The following is a 14,724-nucleotide window of genomic DNA, read 5'->3' as shown; positions in this document are numbered from 1 at the left end:
GTGATCTGAACTTGTCAAAAATGCTTAGGTCATGGAAGATAAGGAAATACTGAGAAATATTTCCAAATAAAGGGGAATAAAAGTACAAAATGAACAAAAAGGGAAGTTTTTCTTACATTTTGTTGTTTTCTTTTTGCTATAAATAACATTTTTGGGACAACTGGCTTTAACTTACTCTCAAATGGTCCAGGGGAGGGGGGAAATATAGATATAGTTGATTCTCGTTATTTGCGGTAAGTTCTATAAAGTCCATAAACACAGAGTTAGTGAATATACTGAACCATTGTCCCTACGGGAAAATACATGGTTAGGTTCCTGCCAGCCTTCAAAAACATTCTCATCAACTAATCAATACAGAACCTTGTTTTATGTGTACTTTTGTTTAAAGACACTCTATTTAATACATATAGTGAATCATTAAATTGAACTCATGGCCAACAGCCCTATAACTCATGCCTGAACAAAGCTCACCTAACATACACTTTCTTCATAAGGTACATCACAGCATTCCTGCACTTAAGAATACTAGACAGAACTTCAGCACTACACTTGGGGGCCACTTTAAACAGCAAAACTGTCAACAAAAAGCACAAAACTGTGAAAATGTGGCACTACACAGACTGGGAAAAGGACCCTTGTTTAAAGTATGAGCTGAAACAAAAAGGCAGAACACTGCCTTGTTTGACCTCAGCTGGGAGCATGTGCATCAGTGAGTAAAATGTTTTGCCCCTCTGCACATGTCCACAAATGAAATGAAAATGCTGAGAGACAGACAGAGAGAGAGAGAAACAAACAGGCAGACAGACGAATGTGGTAAAATGTTAACAACAAGAGAATCTGGGAGAAGAAAGGTTCTTTGTCCTATTCTTGTAACTTTTCTCTAAATTTGAAATTATTTCAAAATAAAACAGTAACAAAAATTTTAAAAATAAGACTTTCATCCCACTCATTTTAAAATAAAAATGAAAGAGGCTCTAAAAAGTTAAGAGCCTATGAAACAGCAAATTGACGGAAGGTGTGCTGGGACAGTGCCCTCTTGAAGCCCTGTTACATAATCAAATAGGTAGTCAGACTGGCAAGCCCATGCCTCAAGTCATCCCTGCCCACTGCTCTCTCCTTTCATCAGACTCTGAGCTCCTCCTCACCAGCTACGATTCAAGCAGCAGATGAACTGTTTACAGCTCTGGAAATTTAAAGACCATAAAGATACCAACATTGGTGTAAGTCAGGTGGCCCCAGAAATCTAAATTATTCTAACATCTAAAGGAAGAGATCACAAACTGAAACCACAGATTTGTCTTTGTACATATGTGCCTGTTTCCCCATCAGAAGACCTCATGATGATAGGGACCAGTTTTATCTGCTAATATATACTGAGCCCCTAATATATTGCCAGGCACTCATAGTAGGTAGGCATATAAAATTTGTTAAATTGGTCTTCCCTGGTGGCACAGTGGTTAAGAATCCACCTGCCAATGCAGGGGAAACGGGTTAGAGCCCTGGTCCAAGAAGATCCCACATGCCGCGGAGCAACTAAGCCCGTGCGCCACAACTATTGAGCCTGCGCTCTAGAGCCCATGAGCCATAACTACTGAGCCCACGTGCCACAACTACTGAAGCCTGCATGCCTAGAGCCCGTGCTCCACAACAAGAGAAGCCACCGCAATGAGAAGCCTGCGCACCGCAACAAAGAGTAGCCCCCACTCGCTGCAACTAGAGAGAGCCCGTGTGCAGCAATGAAGACCCAACACAGCCAAAAATAAAATAAATAAAAAAATATAAATATTTTTTAAAATGTTAAATTATGGAACAGAAGAAAGGCAGAATGATGGAAAGAAATATGAAACAGAAGGCACTTCAAAAACAGTATTGGAATCCAAAAATCATGAAGAATGGGGGAGAATAAAAACATAGAAATACAATTTTTTTTTAATGTCAACGGGAGGACTGATTAGCCAAGAAATACAGAAAAATGGAAGTGAGGAGAAAGACAGAATTTGAAAATGTTCATCCAAAAGTGACAAGGGGGAAAGATGATAACTCTAATTTGAGGGACTTCCCTTGGTGGTCCAGTGGGTAAGACTCCACGCTCCCAATGCAGGGGCCCAGGTTCGATCTCTGGTCAGAAAACTAGATCCTGCATGCATGCTTCAACTAAGTTCGCATGCCGCAACTAAGATCCCACGTGCCATGTCCCAGCACAGCCAAAATAAATTAATTAATTTTAAAAACTAATTCGAAAAGATACATGTACCCCAATGTTCACAGCAGCACTATTTACAATAGCGAAGACATAGAAGCAACCCAAATGTCCATCGACAGATGAATGGATAGACAAGATGTGTATATTCCATATACACAATGGAATATTACTCAGCCATAAAAAAGAATGAAATAATGCCGTCTGCAGCAACATGGATGGACCTAGAGATTATCACACGAAGTGAAGTAAGTCAGACATAGAAAGACAAATTTCATATGATACACATATGTGGAACCTAAAAAAATGATACAAATGAACTTACAAAACAGAGACTCACAGATATAGAAAACTTACGGTTACCAAGTGAAAGAGGGGAGGGATAAATTAGGAGTTTGAGATTAACAGATACACACTACTATATATAAAATAAACAAGGACCTGCTGTATAGCACAGGGAACTACATTCAATGTCTTGTAATATCCTACAATGGAAAAGAATCTGAAATAGATACATATATGTATGACTGAATCACTTTGCTGTACACCTGAAACTAACACAACATTGTAAATCAAATATACTTCAATTTTTGAAAAATTAAGAAAAATTAGAAAAACAAAAAAGTGCCAAGGGGAAGGCATGCACTGACCAATTCATTTAACTGTTTACTTGGCAGATGTATCCTGTAATGTTTGTTTATTCACTCAGTATCAAGGACCTACTATACGCCCAGCAACATAGCAAGGCCAGGGGCTACAAAGACAAATATGTATTCAATGTGTTTCTCATGTCCTACAATGAGAAAACAAGACATTGATAGCTTCCAGCAAGCACAGGACACTGACACACACCTAATATCTATAAAAGACAGTTTCTCAAGAGCTTATGGTGTATTGAGATGACAATGAGAATACCAATCGTTAAATGCTAAGAAAAAGGTAAATTTAGGGTGTTATGGGAACGTACACACTGGGTGGGAATAGGGTGGTCAGAAGAGGCTTCCTGGAGATCATATTAGAGTTGAGTTTGGAAATATGAGTAGAAATTAGCCGGGAGTAGGGAACTGGAAAGAGTTGGGTGGGAATACTCGGCACATGCAAGGTAGAAGGGAAGTTCACGGAGAGTCAAGGAACTCCAAGGAGTCCTATAGGACTCACAACAGGGGATCTCAGATTGCTTTACAGCAGAATACCTAGGGAATTCATTTCCTTCTCAAGGCTCCCCAACCTAAAGCTGCAGAGTATTTGAGGAAACAGAGCTTCATTTTAAGGCCATGGTTAATCTGCTTCAGAAGATGAAGTAAGGCAGGCCTGACGAGTTCTCTGTGGATCATTGGTAAACACTGTCAGGGTGTTGATTCAGCTTTCAAGGATGGATCCCTCTTTTGTGGGATCAGCAGGGGTAGGACCTCAGCAGCTATGCTGGGAGCTCCATGACCCTCCTCCAAGTCCCACTTGATTAGAGCAGAAGAAATTTGACTCACGCTGGACGAACCAGATTACTTCTCCCAGGACTGAATTTTGAGCTGAGACACAGTCTGAACAGGAGGTCGGGGGTGAAGCACAAAGATGGCACTGCTCAGGAGGAAGGGTCCAAACACTGCTGAATAGGTCTCTCCAGCTACCTGGCTTCCACCTTGTCCAAGACCAAGTCGATTCTATAAAAAACTTCTGTATGTTAGTTAGGATCCTAGGTTTCACGCAATAGGAACCCAACTCAAATTAGCTGCTGTTAGTATAACAGGAGTCCTTCAGCAAAATTGATAACCCTTTAGCTAAAACCAAGAAAAAAGAGAGAAAAGACACAGATCACCAAAAGTAGGAATGAAAGAAAGGACATTATCATTGACCCTTCATAAATTAAAAGAATTATAAAGGAATACTATGAACTTTATGCCAACAAATTAGACAACTTAGAGAAAATGAACACATTCCCAGAAAAACACAAATCACAAAAACTGACTAGAGAATAAATAGAAACTCTGAATAGATCTATAACAAGAAATTGAATTAGTAACTAAAAATTTTCCTAAAAACAAAAGTCCAGATCCTGATAGCTTCACTGATGAGTTCTATCAGACATTTAAAAAATAAATACCAGTACTCTATAAACTCTTCCAGAAACAAAAGTGGTCAGAACACTTCCAGAATCACATTCTTTTAGGCCAGTATCACAACCTGATGCCAAAAGCAGACAAAGATATGACATACACACAAAATATAGATCAATATCCCTTGTGGCTATAAACACAGAAATGATCAAAAAATATTAGCAAACCAAATCCAACATACAAAAACCATGTAACAAATACTATGACCAAGTTGGATTTATCCTATGAATACAAAGCTAGTTTAACATCTGAAAATCGATTAATGTAATACACCGTACTAATAGAAAAAAGGACAAAAACCATATGATCATTTCAATAGATGCCAAATAAATATTTGACAAAACCCAACCCCAGTCATGATAAAAACTCTCAAGGGTCCCAAAAGAAAACAGATGACATACTAAACACAGGATAATTTGAGGATGGCATATTAACAAAGGTATGGGTGTAGACGAACCACTAGGCAAAGTGCAGGAACCTGAAGCTGGTGAAAGCGAAGGCGGTACCACCTCTAGGCCCAAAGGGATAAAAGAGAGAATAATCACTAGAATCCAGGTGAGTCATACAAAGTCTGCTACCTTATGAGGTACTGTGGGCTTCAGCAGAGGGACACAGCCAACCCAAGGCATCTTGCAAGGAGGGAGCCAAGGGGATAAATAGTCTGGCCTCACTCTCCTCTCTCCCTCCTCACTATCTCCTGCCAGAGCACCTCTTTGGCCAAATCCAATGGGAAGCACTGGATACACAAGTGGAGATTAGATCTGGATGGTTATATTGAAGACAGCCAGCACAAAGAGGTAATTCCCTAGCTCACGTACTTCAGAAGAATTCTGAACCAGAGCCTCAAGGACTAGAACCGGTGTCTCAAATTGTTAGCTCTTCCTGCTTCTCTCAGTGTGCTGATCTGCGTAACTCCTACAGTATACGGTCCCCTATTGCCTATGCAGGGTGGAGACTGAAACAGCTGCCACAGCAACCCATTAGGTAGGTCTCTCTCTCTCTCTCTTTAATGCCTGTCTCGGCCCTAGAGGAGAACTTCTGATTGGCCCCATGCAGTCACATGCACACCCCTGAACCAATCCCTCTTAGGGGGCGGGATACTCATGAAGGGCCAGCTGCAAGTCACAGGCCCGCCACTGTGAGTCTGAGGTTTGTTAGTAAACTGCAGTCTCCTTCTTGTAAACTCCCTCCTTCTTCCTAGGCGAGCCATAGTTGGGAGTCTCCTATTTGGAATCAAAAGAACCTTAAAGCAGGCTGAAAGCAATTATAATCAAAAGTAGGAGAAAGATATACTACCTAGCCTCGATGTTATAACTTCTCGGGAAAATCATCCTTATTTCAGCTCAAAGTCAAAATTTCAATGATAGATATCTCCACATACTCAAAATGGATTTTGACTGTAACATAAAGTATGAAATGTGCATTATACACTATACTCTAGACGAGAAACCCAAAATACCAACAAAAAACTGTTACCCAAAATTCCTATCTCACTACCCATGATTTAGGAAATAACTACTTTTAAAAAATTTATTATTTTCACACACAAAATATTTACAGGCTTTTATATGGACCATAGTTTCAGTTATCTTTTTTTGTCAAGTCCCATCACTCACCTGGAATCAACCTTCCTCTCCATTCTCCCCTTAATCCCTTTTTGATGAAAATTCAACCAGTGGCTTGCTACACACTTCTCAGTGAGCAGATTCTTCATGAATCAAAAAGTCTTTTATCTTCCTCTTCTAACTATAAGAAAAAGTAGAATGAGAGTAATTTACCTGAAGCCTCTAAGGAGCCACATTCCTCAACAGCTACACATCAGCTTCTAGTCTCCTGCACCTCCTTCTTTTTTTTTTTTTTTTTTTCTTTTTGCGGTATGTGGGCCTCTCACTGTTGTGGCCTCTCCCGTTGCGGAGCACAGGCTCCGGATGCGCAGGCCCAGCGGCCATGGCTCACGGGCCCAGCCGCTCCGCGGCATATGGGATCCTCCCAGACCGGGGCACGAACCCGTATCCCCTGCATCGGCAGGCGGACTCTCAACCACTGCGCCACCAGGGAGGCCCCATGCACCTCCTTCTTAATTCAACAATAGATGAACATGGGAAGTCACTGATTTTTTTTTTCTTTCTGGGCCTCACTGAGTGGCTTGCAGGATCTTGGTTCCCCGACCAGGGATCGAACCCTTGCCGTCAGCAGTGGAAGCGCGGGAGTCCTATCCACTGGACCTCCAAGGAATTCCTGGGAAGTTGCTGATTTAAAAACAAAATTTTTCATTGCATTTTTTTTTTTTTTTCTTTTTGCGGTATGTGGGCCTCTCACTGTTGTGGCCTCTCCCGTTGCGGAGCACAGGCTCCGGATGCGCAGGCCCAGCGGCCATGGCTCACGGGCCCAGCCGCTCCGCGGCATATGGGATCCTCCCAGACCGGGGCACGAACCCGTATCCCCTGCATCAGCAGGCGGACTCTTAACCACTGCGCCACCAGGGAGGCCCTTCATTGCATTTTTAAAAGTGATTTTCTAAGAAACAAAACTGAGAGGAGAGTGAGCCACGCTAAAAAGGTTATGACTGACTCATCCATCCTGTTCAGGTGATGCTCCAAGACCTTCAACTTCCCTTCATAAGAACACCAGTAGAGGCCAAGATTTCCTATTCCCCCCCACTCCAAGATTAATATTTATGGTTGTCAGTGTTATCTATAAGAATCTTCAGGCAGTTTTTGATCAGTGTACAGTTTTCATTTTCATTTAGTGATAATGTCTACCAATAATATTCATTATGAACTTAATAAATAACATAGTTTTTATTTCTTAGTGCAAAGAATAGCAATGTTGTAGGTTGAATTGTGCCCCCCAGAAAGATATATTGAAGTCCTAACCCCTAGTACCTATGAATGTGATCTTGTTTGGAAACAGCCTTTGCAGATGTAATTAAGATATAAGTTAGGATGCGGTCTTACTGGAATAGGGTGGACCCTTAATCCAATAATGATTGACGTTTTTATAAAAAGAGAAGAGACAGAGGGACAGATACACACAGAGAAGAGAATGCCATGTGAAGACACAGACACACAAGGAGAACAGCATATTATGATGAAAGCTGAAATTGAAGTAATGGGTCTACAAGCCAAGGAACACCAAGGACTGTTGGCAACGCCAGAAGCTAGAGAAAGGCACAGAACAGATCCTTCCCCAGAGCATTCAGAAAGAGGATGGCCCTGCCTACATCTTGATTCCAGATTTCCAGCCTCCAGAACTATGAGACAATAAATTTGTTGTTTTAAGCCTCCCAGTTTGTGGGTTTTGTTACAGCAGCCTTTGGAAACTAACATAAGTAGTAAAACAAAGGAGGAAAATTTAAGTATGTGGTGGAGGAAAGCTAACAGGGTGGACACATCCTGTGTTGAGTAACTGTGATGCATTCATGAGACATTAATTCTAAAAGAATGAAATTACCCCTTATAATCAAGGTCACATATTTCAATGACAATCAGACAAGGAATCAGCCAGAAAAGAGAGTTTATCCATACAAAATGAATAGTCCTTATTGAGCTCAAACCTATGTCCTAGTCTTTCCAGTACTACATTCCAAGTAACAAAAGTCACAATTAGTGACTATTTCTGTAAATAAATTAAACTGAAAGATGATTCAAATAGAGATTTTTTTGGTGTGAAATACTGCTATAATAAATGGGTCACTGCCTTAGGTTTAATAATGATGCTATGGAATGTTTTCTGCGGTCAAAGACTCCTGTGAGGGCCTCCCTGGTGGCGCAGTGGTTGAGAGTCCGCCTGCCGATGCAGGGGATACGGGTTCGTGCCCCGGTCTGGGAGGATCCCATATGCCGCGGAGCAGCTGGGCCCGTGAGCCATGGCCGCTGGGCCTGCGCATCCGGAGCCTGTGCTCCGCAACGGGAGAGGCCACAACAGTGAGAGGCCCGCATACCGCAAAAAGAAAAAAAAAAAAAAAAAAAGACTCCTGTGACACTCTGTGCCAACATTCTAATTACTTTACATATCTGCCTTCCCTATTAGGATATAAATTCCAGGGACTTCCCTGGTGGCACAGTGGTTAAGAATCCACCTGCCAATGCAGGGGACACGGGTTCAAGCCCTGGTCCAGGAAGATACCACATGCCGCGGAGCAACTAAGCCCATGTGCCACCACTACCGAGCCTGTGCTCTAGAGCCTGCGAGCCACAACTACTGAGCCCACACGCCACAACTACTGAAGCCCACGTGCCTAGAGCCCGTGCCCCACAACAGACAAGCCATTGCAATGAGAAGCCCATGCACAACATAGTCCCTGCTCTCTGCAACTAGAGAAAGCCCGTGCGCAGCACCGAAGACCCAATGCAAATAAAAATTTAAAAAAAATTTTTTAATAAAGAATATAAATTCCATGAAAACAGGAGCTATATCTGATCTCCTCATTACTGTATTTTCAGGACCTAAAACACTGTCTGGAAACTAACAGGTGAGATACATAAATACTGGAAAGACCAGGACGTAAGTTTGCTCAGTAAGGATTTGTATGAATATGAACTTATGTCTGAGTTGGAATATACATAATGATAACCAAATATAAAAGACAGCCCAAGAAAAACAAAAATCATTAGGTGTGGACTCCAAGGTAAACCTACAGACTGACCTCCTAAGATGACAGTAAAGGATAAAAGGGTATAAACCATGGTCCAAGAGATGGGAGAAGAGATCACAGGAAATGAAAGATTTCCACAAATTTTTGCAACAAGTAGGAAGAAAATTAACTGGCCTAACAGATTTGAAGAAGCGAAAACCTACAGAGTGGGATACCAAAGAGAAGCAGGCCAATAGAATTCCCAAAGCGCTCAGAACTAGAAGGAACAAGGAAAGGTGCCCAGAACTGAAGCCACAAGCCACTAATGAGGGGACTGAATATAAGTCTATTTGGTGAGCATTTGGGGCCCCTAGTCTCTTCCCCAACCCTGTTGGCAGGGTATCCAGCTCCCTCCCCCCACCCTCCATTCAGAATTCTGGCAGCTACACTTCTTGGCTCCCAATCAGAAGACTGGAAGTCTTCTCAAAAGAAGGTAAGACTTAACAGACTTTGAAATAAAGACATCTGTGCCCCACCTCCATCAATGAAAAGGCAGGCTTGCCCCTAGAGAAAAGCGCACAAACTGACAAGTCGGGCTCAGACACTGGAAGCTTCCGATTAATTTCTCAGTTGCTGACACTCAAGTATGAATGGACAGTCAAGAATCACAAGACATTTGGAAATGACCTCCAACAAAAAAGAATGAAACCAAAACATGGGATTTCCCTGGTGGTCCACTGGTTAAGACGCTCTGCTTCAAATGCAGGGGGAATGGGTTTGATCCCTGGTTGGGGAACTAAGATCCCGCATGCCACGCAGTGCAGCCAAAAATTTTTTTAAAAAAAGAAAAAAAAAAAGAATGAAACCAAAACAAACAAAGGAATCCTGAGGAAGCGCCACTACTTGTGATGTACTCCTGCCAAAAACTTGAATCTAAATATCATCAAGCGTCATCTAGAACTAAGTACCATCTTACAAAAAATACAAGGGACAAATAAAAATGACTTTAAAATCAGCAAAATCGATGATGTAGGAAACTTTACAGGACAAACGCCTCAGTTCCTTCAATAAACTGCTAAGGAAAGATAGGAAAACTTATATATTAAAAGAGACTTAAGGGGCTTCCCTGGTGGCACAGTGGTTGAGAGTCCACCTGCCAATGCAGGTGACACGGGTTCGTGCCCCGGTCTGGGAGGATCCCACATGCCGCGGAGCAGCTAGGCCCGTGAGCCATGGCCACTGAGCCTGTGCGTCCGGAGCCTGTGCTCTGCAACGGGAGAGGCCACAACAGTGAGAGGCCCACGTACCACAATTAAAAAAAAAAAAAAAAAAAAAGAGACTTAAGATGCTTATTGGGACTTCCCTGGTGGCACAGTGGTTAAGAATCCACCTGCCAATGCAGGGGACACGGGTTTGATCCCTGGTCCAAGAAGATCCCACATGCCGCGGAGCAACTAAGCCCGCGAGCCACAACTACTGATCCTGCGCTCTAGAGCCCGTGAGCCACAACTACTGAGCCCGCGTGCCTAGAGACCATGCTCCACAACAAGAGAAGCCACCGCTTGCTGCAACAACAGAAAAGCCCGTGTGCAGCAACGAAGATCCAATGCAGCCAAAATAATAATAATAATTTTAAAAAATAAAAATTAAGAAAATTATAATTAAAAAATTTTTAAAAGGATGCTTATCCACCAAATGTAATGCATGGACTTTGATTCTGGATCTTGATTTTAACAAACTACAACTGTCAAACAAAAAACATGAAACAATGAGGGAAATTTAAACTTTAACTTTTTTAAACTTAATGTTTTAATGAGTTATTAAAGAATTATCATTTTTTTGCTGTGATAGTGGTGTTGGTTCTTTTAAAAGGATACTGTGTCTTTTACAGAATATAGAGAACAATTTACAGATAAAATATGATAAATTTAAGCACCAAAATAATTAAGGAGTGTAATAAAGTATAACACATTAAACAAAATGGGAATCCATGAGTCCAATCTGACAATAAAGGGATGCACAGATAGTTAGATAAACGGGGTAGAAAGGAGGGCTTATCCATACACAAAATGCCTAGAGACAAATGTGGAGGGAGCTGTAGAGTTGGATAGCCCCCATCTTATGACAATCATGGAGAAAATGATTAAAAAAAAAAAAAGCAAAAAAGTTAAAAAGTGGTAATGTGAATAAAGGTATATGGGGGTTCTCTGTATTATTTTTGCAACTTCTCTGAAGACTGAGATTACTTCAAAATAAAAAACAAAGCAAAAATAATACAGTGGCAGAGATATAAATGAAAGAAGATAGTTCATGAGTTAATTTTTGAAAATGGGTGATAGGTACATACTATATACATGGTTGAAATTCTTCATAATAAAATTTTTTTAAATTCTGGAGTAAACAAAGACAATATGGGAAAGAAAAGAAAAAAACACCACCAACAAAAAAGAAAACTCTATGATTAATATCCTCAGTGAGATAAGAGAACATATTATATACACATAGAATAAAATAAGGATATTGTTTAAAAGAAAACAAAAAAAGAACAAGAAAGATATAGGAGAATCAAAACATTAGAAGGTGGTTAATAAAGTTGAAGAAATGTCCCAGAAATAGGAAGAGGGGGGAAAATGACAAAAGGAAATAAAGTTAGAAAATCAAAGGCTCAATCCAGGGGATCAGATATATAACTAGCAGGAATTCCAGAGAGATATGAGAGAACAAAAGAGGAAGAAATTATCAAAGAAATAAGAAGTTTCTCAAAACTGAGAGATGTAAATCCTCAGATGAGAGGTCCTGAACCAAGGCCAAATGTCAGGGTAGATCAAACACTTTTTCCAACATGCAAGGAGAAAAGGCATAAGATATGCCTTTATTGAGAAGATACAGGAAAACTGGACATTATCAAAATTAAACATTGGTGGGACTTCCCTGGTGGTCCAGTGGGTAAGACTGCACTCCCAATGCAGGAGGCCCGGGGTTCGATCCCTGGTCGGGGAACTAGATCCTGCATGCATGCCACAACTAAGAAGTCCACATGCCACAACTAAAGATCCGTGTGCCGCAACTGAGACCCAGAGCAGCCAAAATTAAATAAATAAATAAAAATTTTAAATTAAACATTCGTGCTTCAAAGGACATCATCAGGAAAGTGAAAAGAAAAAAAAAAGAAAGTGAAAAGATAACTCAATGAATGGGAAAAATATTTGTATATTTGCTAAGGAAATTGTATCTAGATTATATTTTTTAAATTCCTAGAACTCAATAATAAAGACAATTAACCAAATTTAAAAATGGACAAAGGATGTGACTAGATATTTCTCCAAAGAAGATATATAATCAGCCAATAAGAACATTGAGATGCTCAACATCATCAGCCATCAGGGAAATAAAAATCAAATCATAATGAGGTACCCATCAGAATGGCCATAATCAAAAAGACAGAAGGATAATAACAAGTATTGGTGAAGATGCAGAGAAACTGAAACCCTCCTACACTGCTGGCAGTAATGTAAAATGGTGCAGCCACTTTGGAAAACCACCTGGCAGTTACTAAAAAGACAAATACAGAGTTACCATTTGATCCAGCAATCCCACTCTTGGTATATATCTAAGAGAACTGAAACCATATGTCTATACAAAAACTTGTACATGAATATTTGTAGCAGCATTATTCGTAATAGCCAAAAAGTAGAAGCCCAAATGCCCACCAACTAAAGGATGGATAAACAAAATATGGTATATCCATACAATGGAATATCACTCAGCCATAGAAAGAAATGCAGTACTGTTACATGCTAAATCATGGATAAGCCTGGAAAACATTATGCTAAGTGAAAGACCCCTATAACAAAGGACCACGTATTGTATGATTCCATTTATATGAAATGCTCAGAACAGGAAAATCTATAGAGTCTGAAAGTAAAGTGGTGGTTGCCTACAGCTGGGAGGATTGAAGGGAAACAGTGAAGTGACTTACTAATAGGTAAGGGTTTCTTTTTTGGGTAATTAAAATGTTCTAAAATTCATTAAGGTGATGGTTGGATAACTGGGAATATACTAAAAACAACTGAACACTTTAAATGTGTAAACTGTATGGTATGTGAATTATATCGCAATAAAGCTATTAAAAAAAGAATAGGAGGAAGAAGTACTAGAAGTAGTAGTATTACAGGAAAATGTGCTCCAAAAACCAAGGAAATAAATCAAGGAAAACAAAACAAAACAAAACACCAGGGATCTGGGCAACAGTGAATCTAACACAAAAGAACAGTAAAAAGAAACAAATCCCAGGACAGACGTGAAAGTAAGTCTCTGGATTAGAACTGGGAACAGCTGGCGAAGAGCCACCAGATCAGATTAGAGCAGAGGAGGAAAGTCTCCAGGAAAGAAATGGAACTGATGGTTTGGAGAGAATGCAAAAAATTACTGACAGGTTTATGAGAAATACTGAAGCATTCAGAAAAAAACATTAGTGATCTGTGCATGGAACACTAGGAAAATAAGAAAATAAGACAATTATTAATTCTCAGAAAAAATGACAGGATGTACGAGAAAGGAAGAGTTGCAGTTAGTCTACTCGGTTCAGCAGTGAATATCTGTTATATAATGTAAACACTGACTATTAACAACAAATTACCACATAACCACGTTAGTGAGATGAGGGAAGAAAACCTGTGCATCTCCCATGAATGGTCAACACTTAACGTGTAAACCTAACAAATCAAGAAATATCACCTATAAGGTTATTTACTTCCAATTTACAAATAACATCAGGAGGAACAGAAGAATGGAAATTGGACTTAGAGCCTGGAGACTACTTTCTAATTTAAGGTTTTAATACTAATTTTTAAATACACTTGTGAATTCGAAAAATGTAAAAGTGTCTTAAAGAAGTTTCTACGGTATTCTGCAGCTTCTAACAATAACTGAGAAATGAATGATCTTACTAAAGAAAAGCAAGAAAATACCTAAATTTATATACTAGGTCGCAGAATAAGTTTCAACTACTTCTTCCAGGAAGCCTTCCATGACACCTCCAAGTCTCATATTTCCAAGGCACTTAGGCGGGTACCATGCCACCTAGAGTGTATAGATTCAAAATAGCATTCATGGAGCTGGTACTCTGTGCCAGGCACAGTACTAAACAGTTTTCATTAATTACCTGCTTTAATACAACCACCCCAACAGGTGGTAACCATCTTTATTTTAACGAAGAAGTGCCCCAGGTCACCAGCTAAGTAGGACAGCTGGGCCTGGTACTCAGGGCCCTAACACGATTCAGTCAACAAATCTTTACTATAATCCAGAGGTTGACAATAAATCTGAACGGCCTCCCATCAAATAAAAACGGAGCACTAATCTCCCGCTGCGGGTGTTTGTCCAATTGGCCCTCGGGGCTCAGGTGTGGCCCCTGCGGTCTGAAAACCCTCGCCCGTCGCTCGGCCACGCAGCAGGGATCCAGAAACCCCGAATTCGGATACGCGCACGCTAACGAGCCTTGCACTGACGCGGCACCGGCACCCGCCTGCGGCGCCCCACACGCGCAAGAGGACGTCGGGCGAGGAAAGTGGGCCCCGGGAGCCGTCCTGCGCGCCCTTTCCACCTCTCCTCCAACTCTCGGACCTCAGCCCCATGGGGAGGTAGCCTCACCTGCACTTCTAGAGGAGGAGGAAACGGACGCTCCCACAGGGTAGTCACCGGCCAGGCTCGGAGGGACGTGCGCTCGTCGGTGGGCTCCGGTCGGAGAGGCCGAGCACTCCCGCCTCACGCCTTAGAGAACTCCCGGAAAACGCGGCCTGGTCTCCTCAGGCCCGCCCGTCCTACGCTAGCCTCCA

General features: G+C 41.1%; 1 protein-coding gene across 12 annotated transcripts in view; it reads right to left on the bottom strand.

The window, feature by feature from the left end:
• Positions 1-14,724, bottom strand: part of SFI1 (SFI1 centrin binding protein) — a 77,584-nt gene extending 62,860 nt beyond the window's left edge. For 8 of the 12 annotated variants that reach the window (XM_060119511.1, XM_060119499.1, XM_060119500.1 and 5 more), the window contains exons 1-2: positions 14,540-14,724; positions 5,928-6,057 (exon numbers count right to left, since the gene is read on the bottom strand). In XM_060119511.1, the coding sequence (XP_059975494.1) occupies positions 5,928-6,025 (98 nt within the window). In that variant the 5' untranslated portion in view covers positions 6,026-6,057; positions 14,540-14,724. Of the gene's footprint in view, positions 1-3,684; positions 3,859-5,607; positions 5,709-5,927; positions 6,058-14,539 lie in introns of those variants that run through there. The other 4 variants (XM_060119503.1, XM_060119501.1, XM_060119504.1 and 1 more) reach the window with 4 other exon arrangements.

Source organism: Mesoplodon densirostris, chromosome 15 (assembly GCF_025265405.1).
Source record: "Mesoplodon densirostris isolate mMesDen1 chromosome 15, mMesDen1 primary haplotype, whole genome shotgun sequence".
NCBI lineage: Eukaryota > Metazoa > Chordata > Mammalia > Artiodactyla > Ziphiidae > Mesoplodon > Mesoplodon densirostris.
This window is presented reverse-complemented; position numbering and strand designations above follow the sequence as displayed.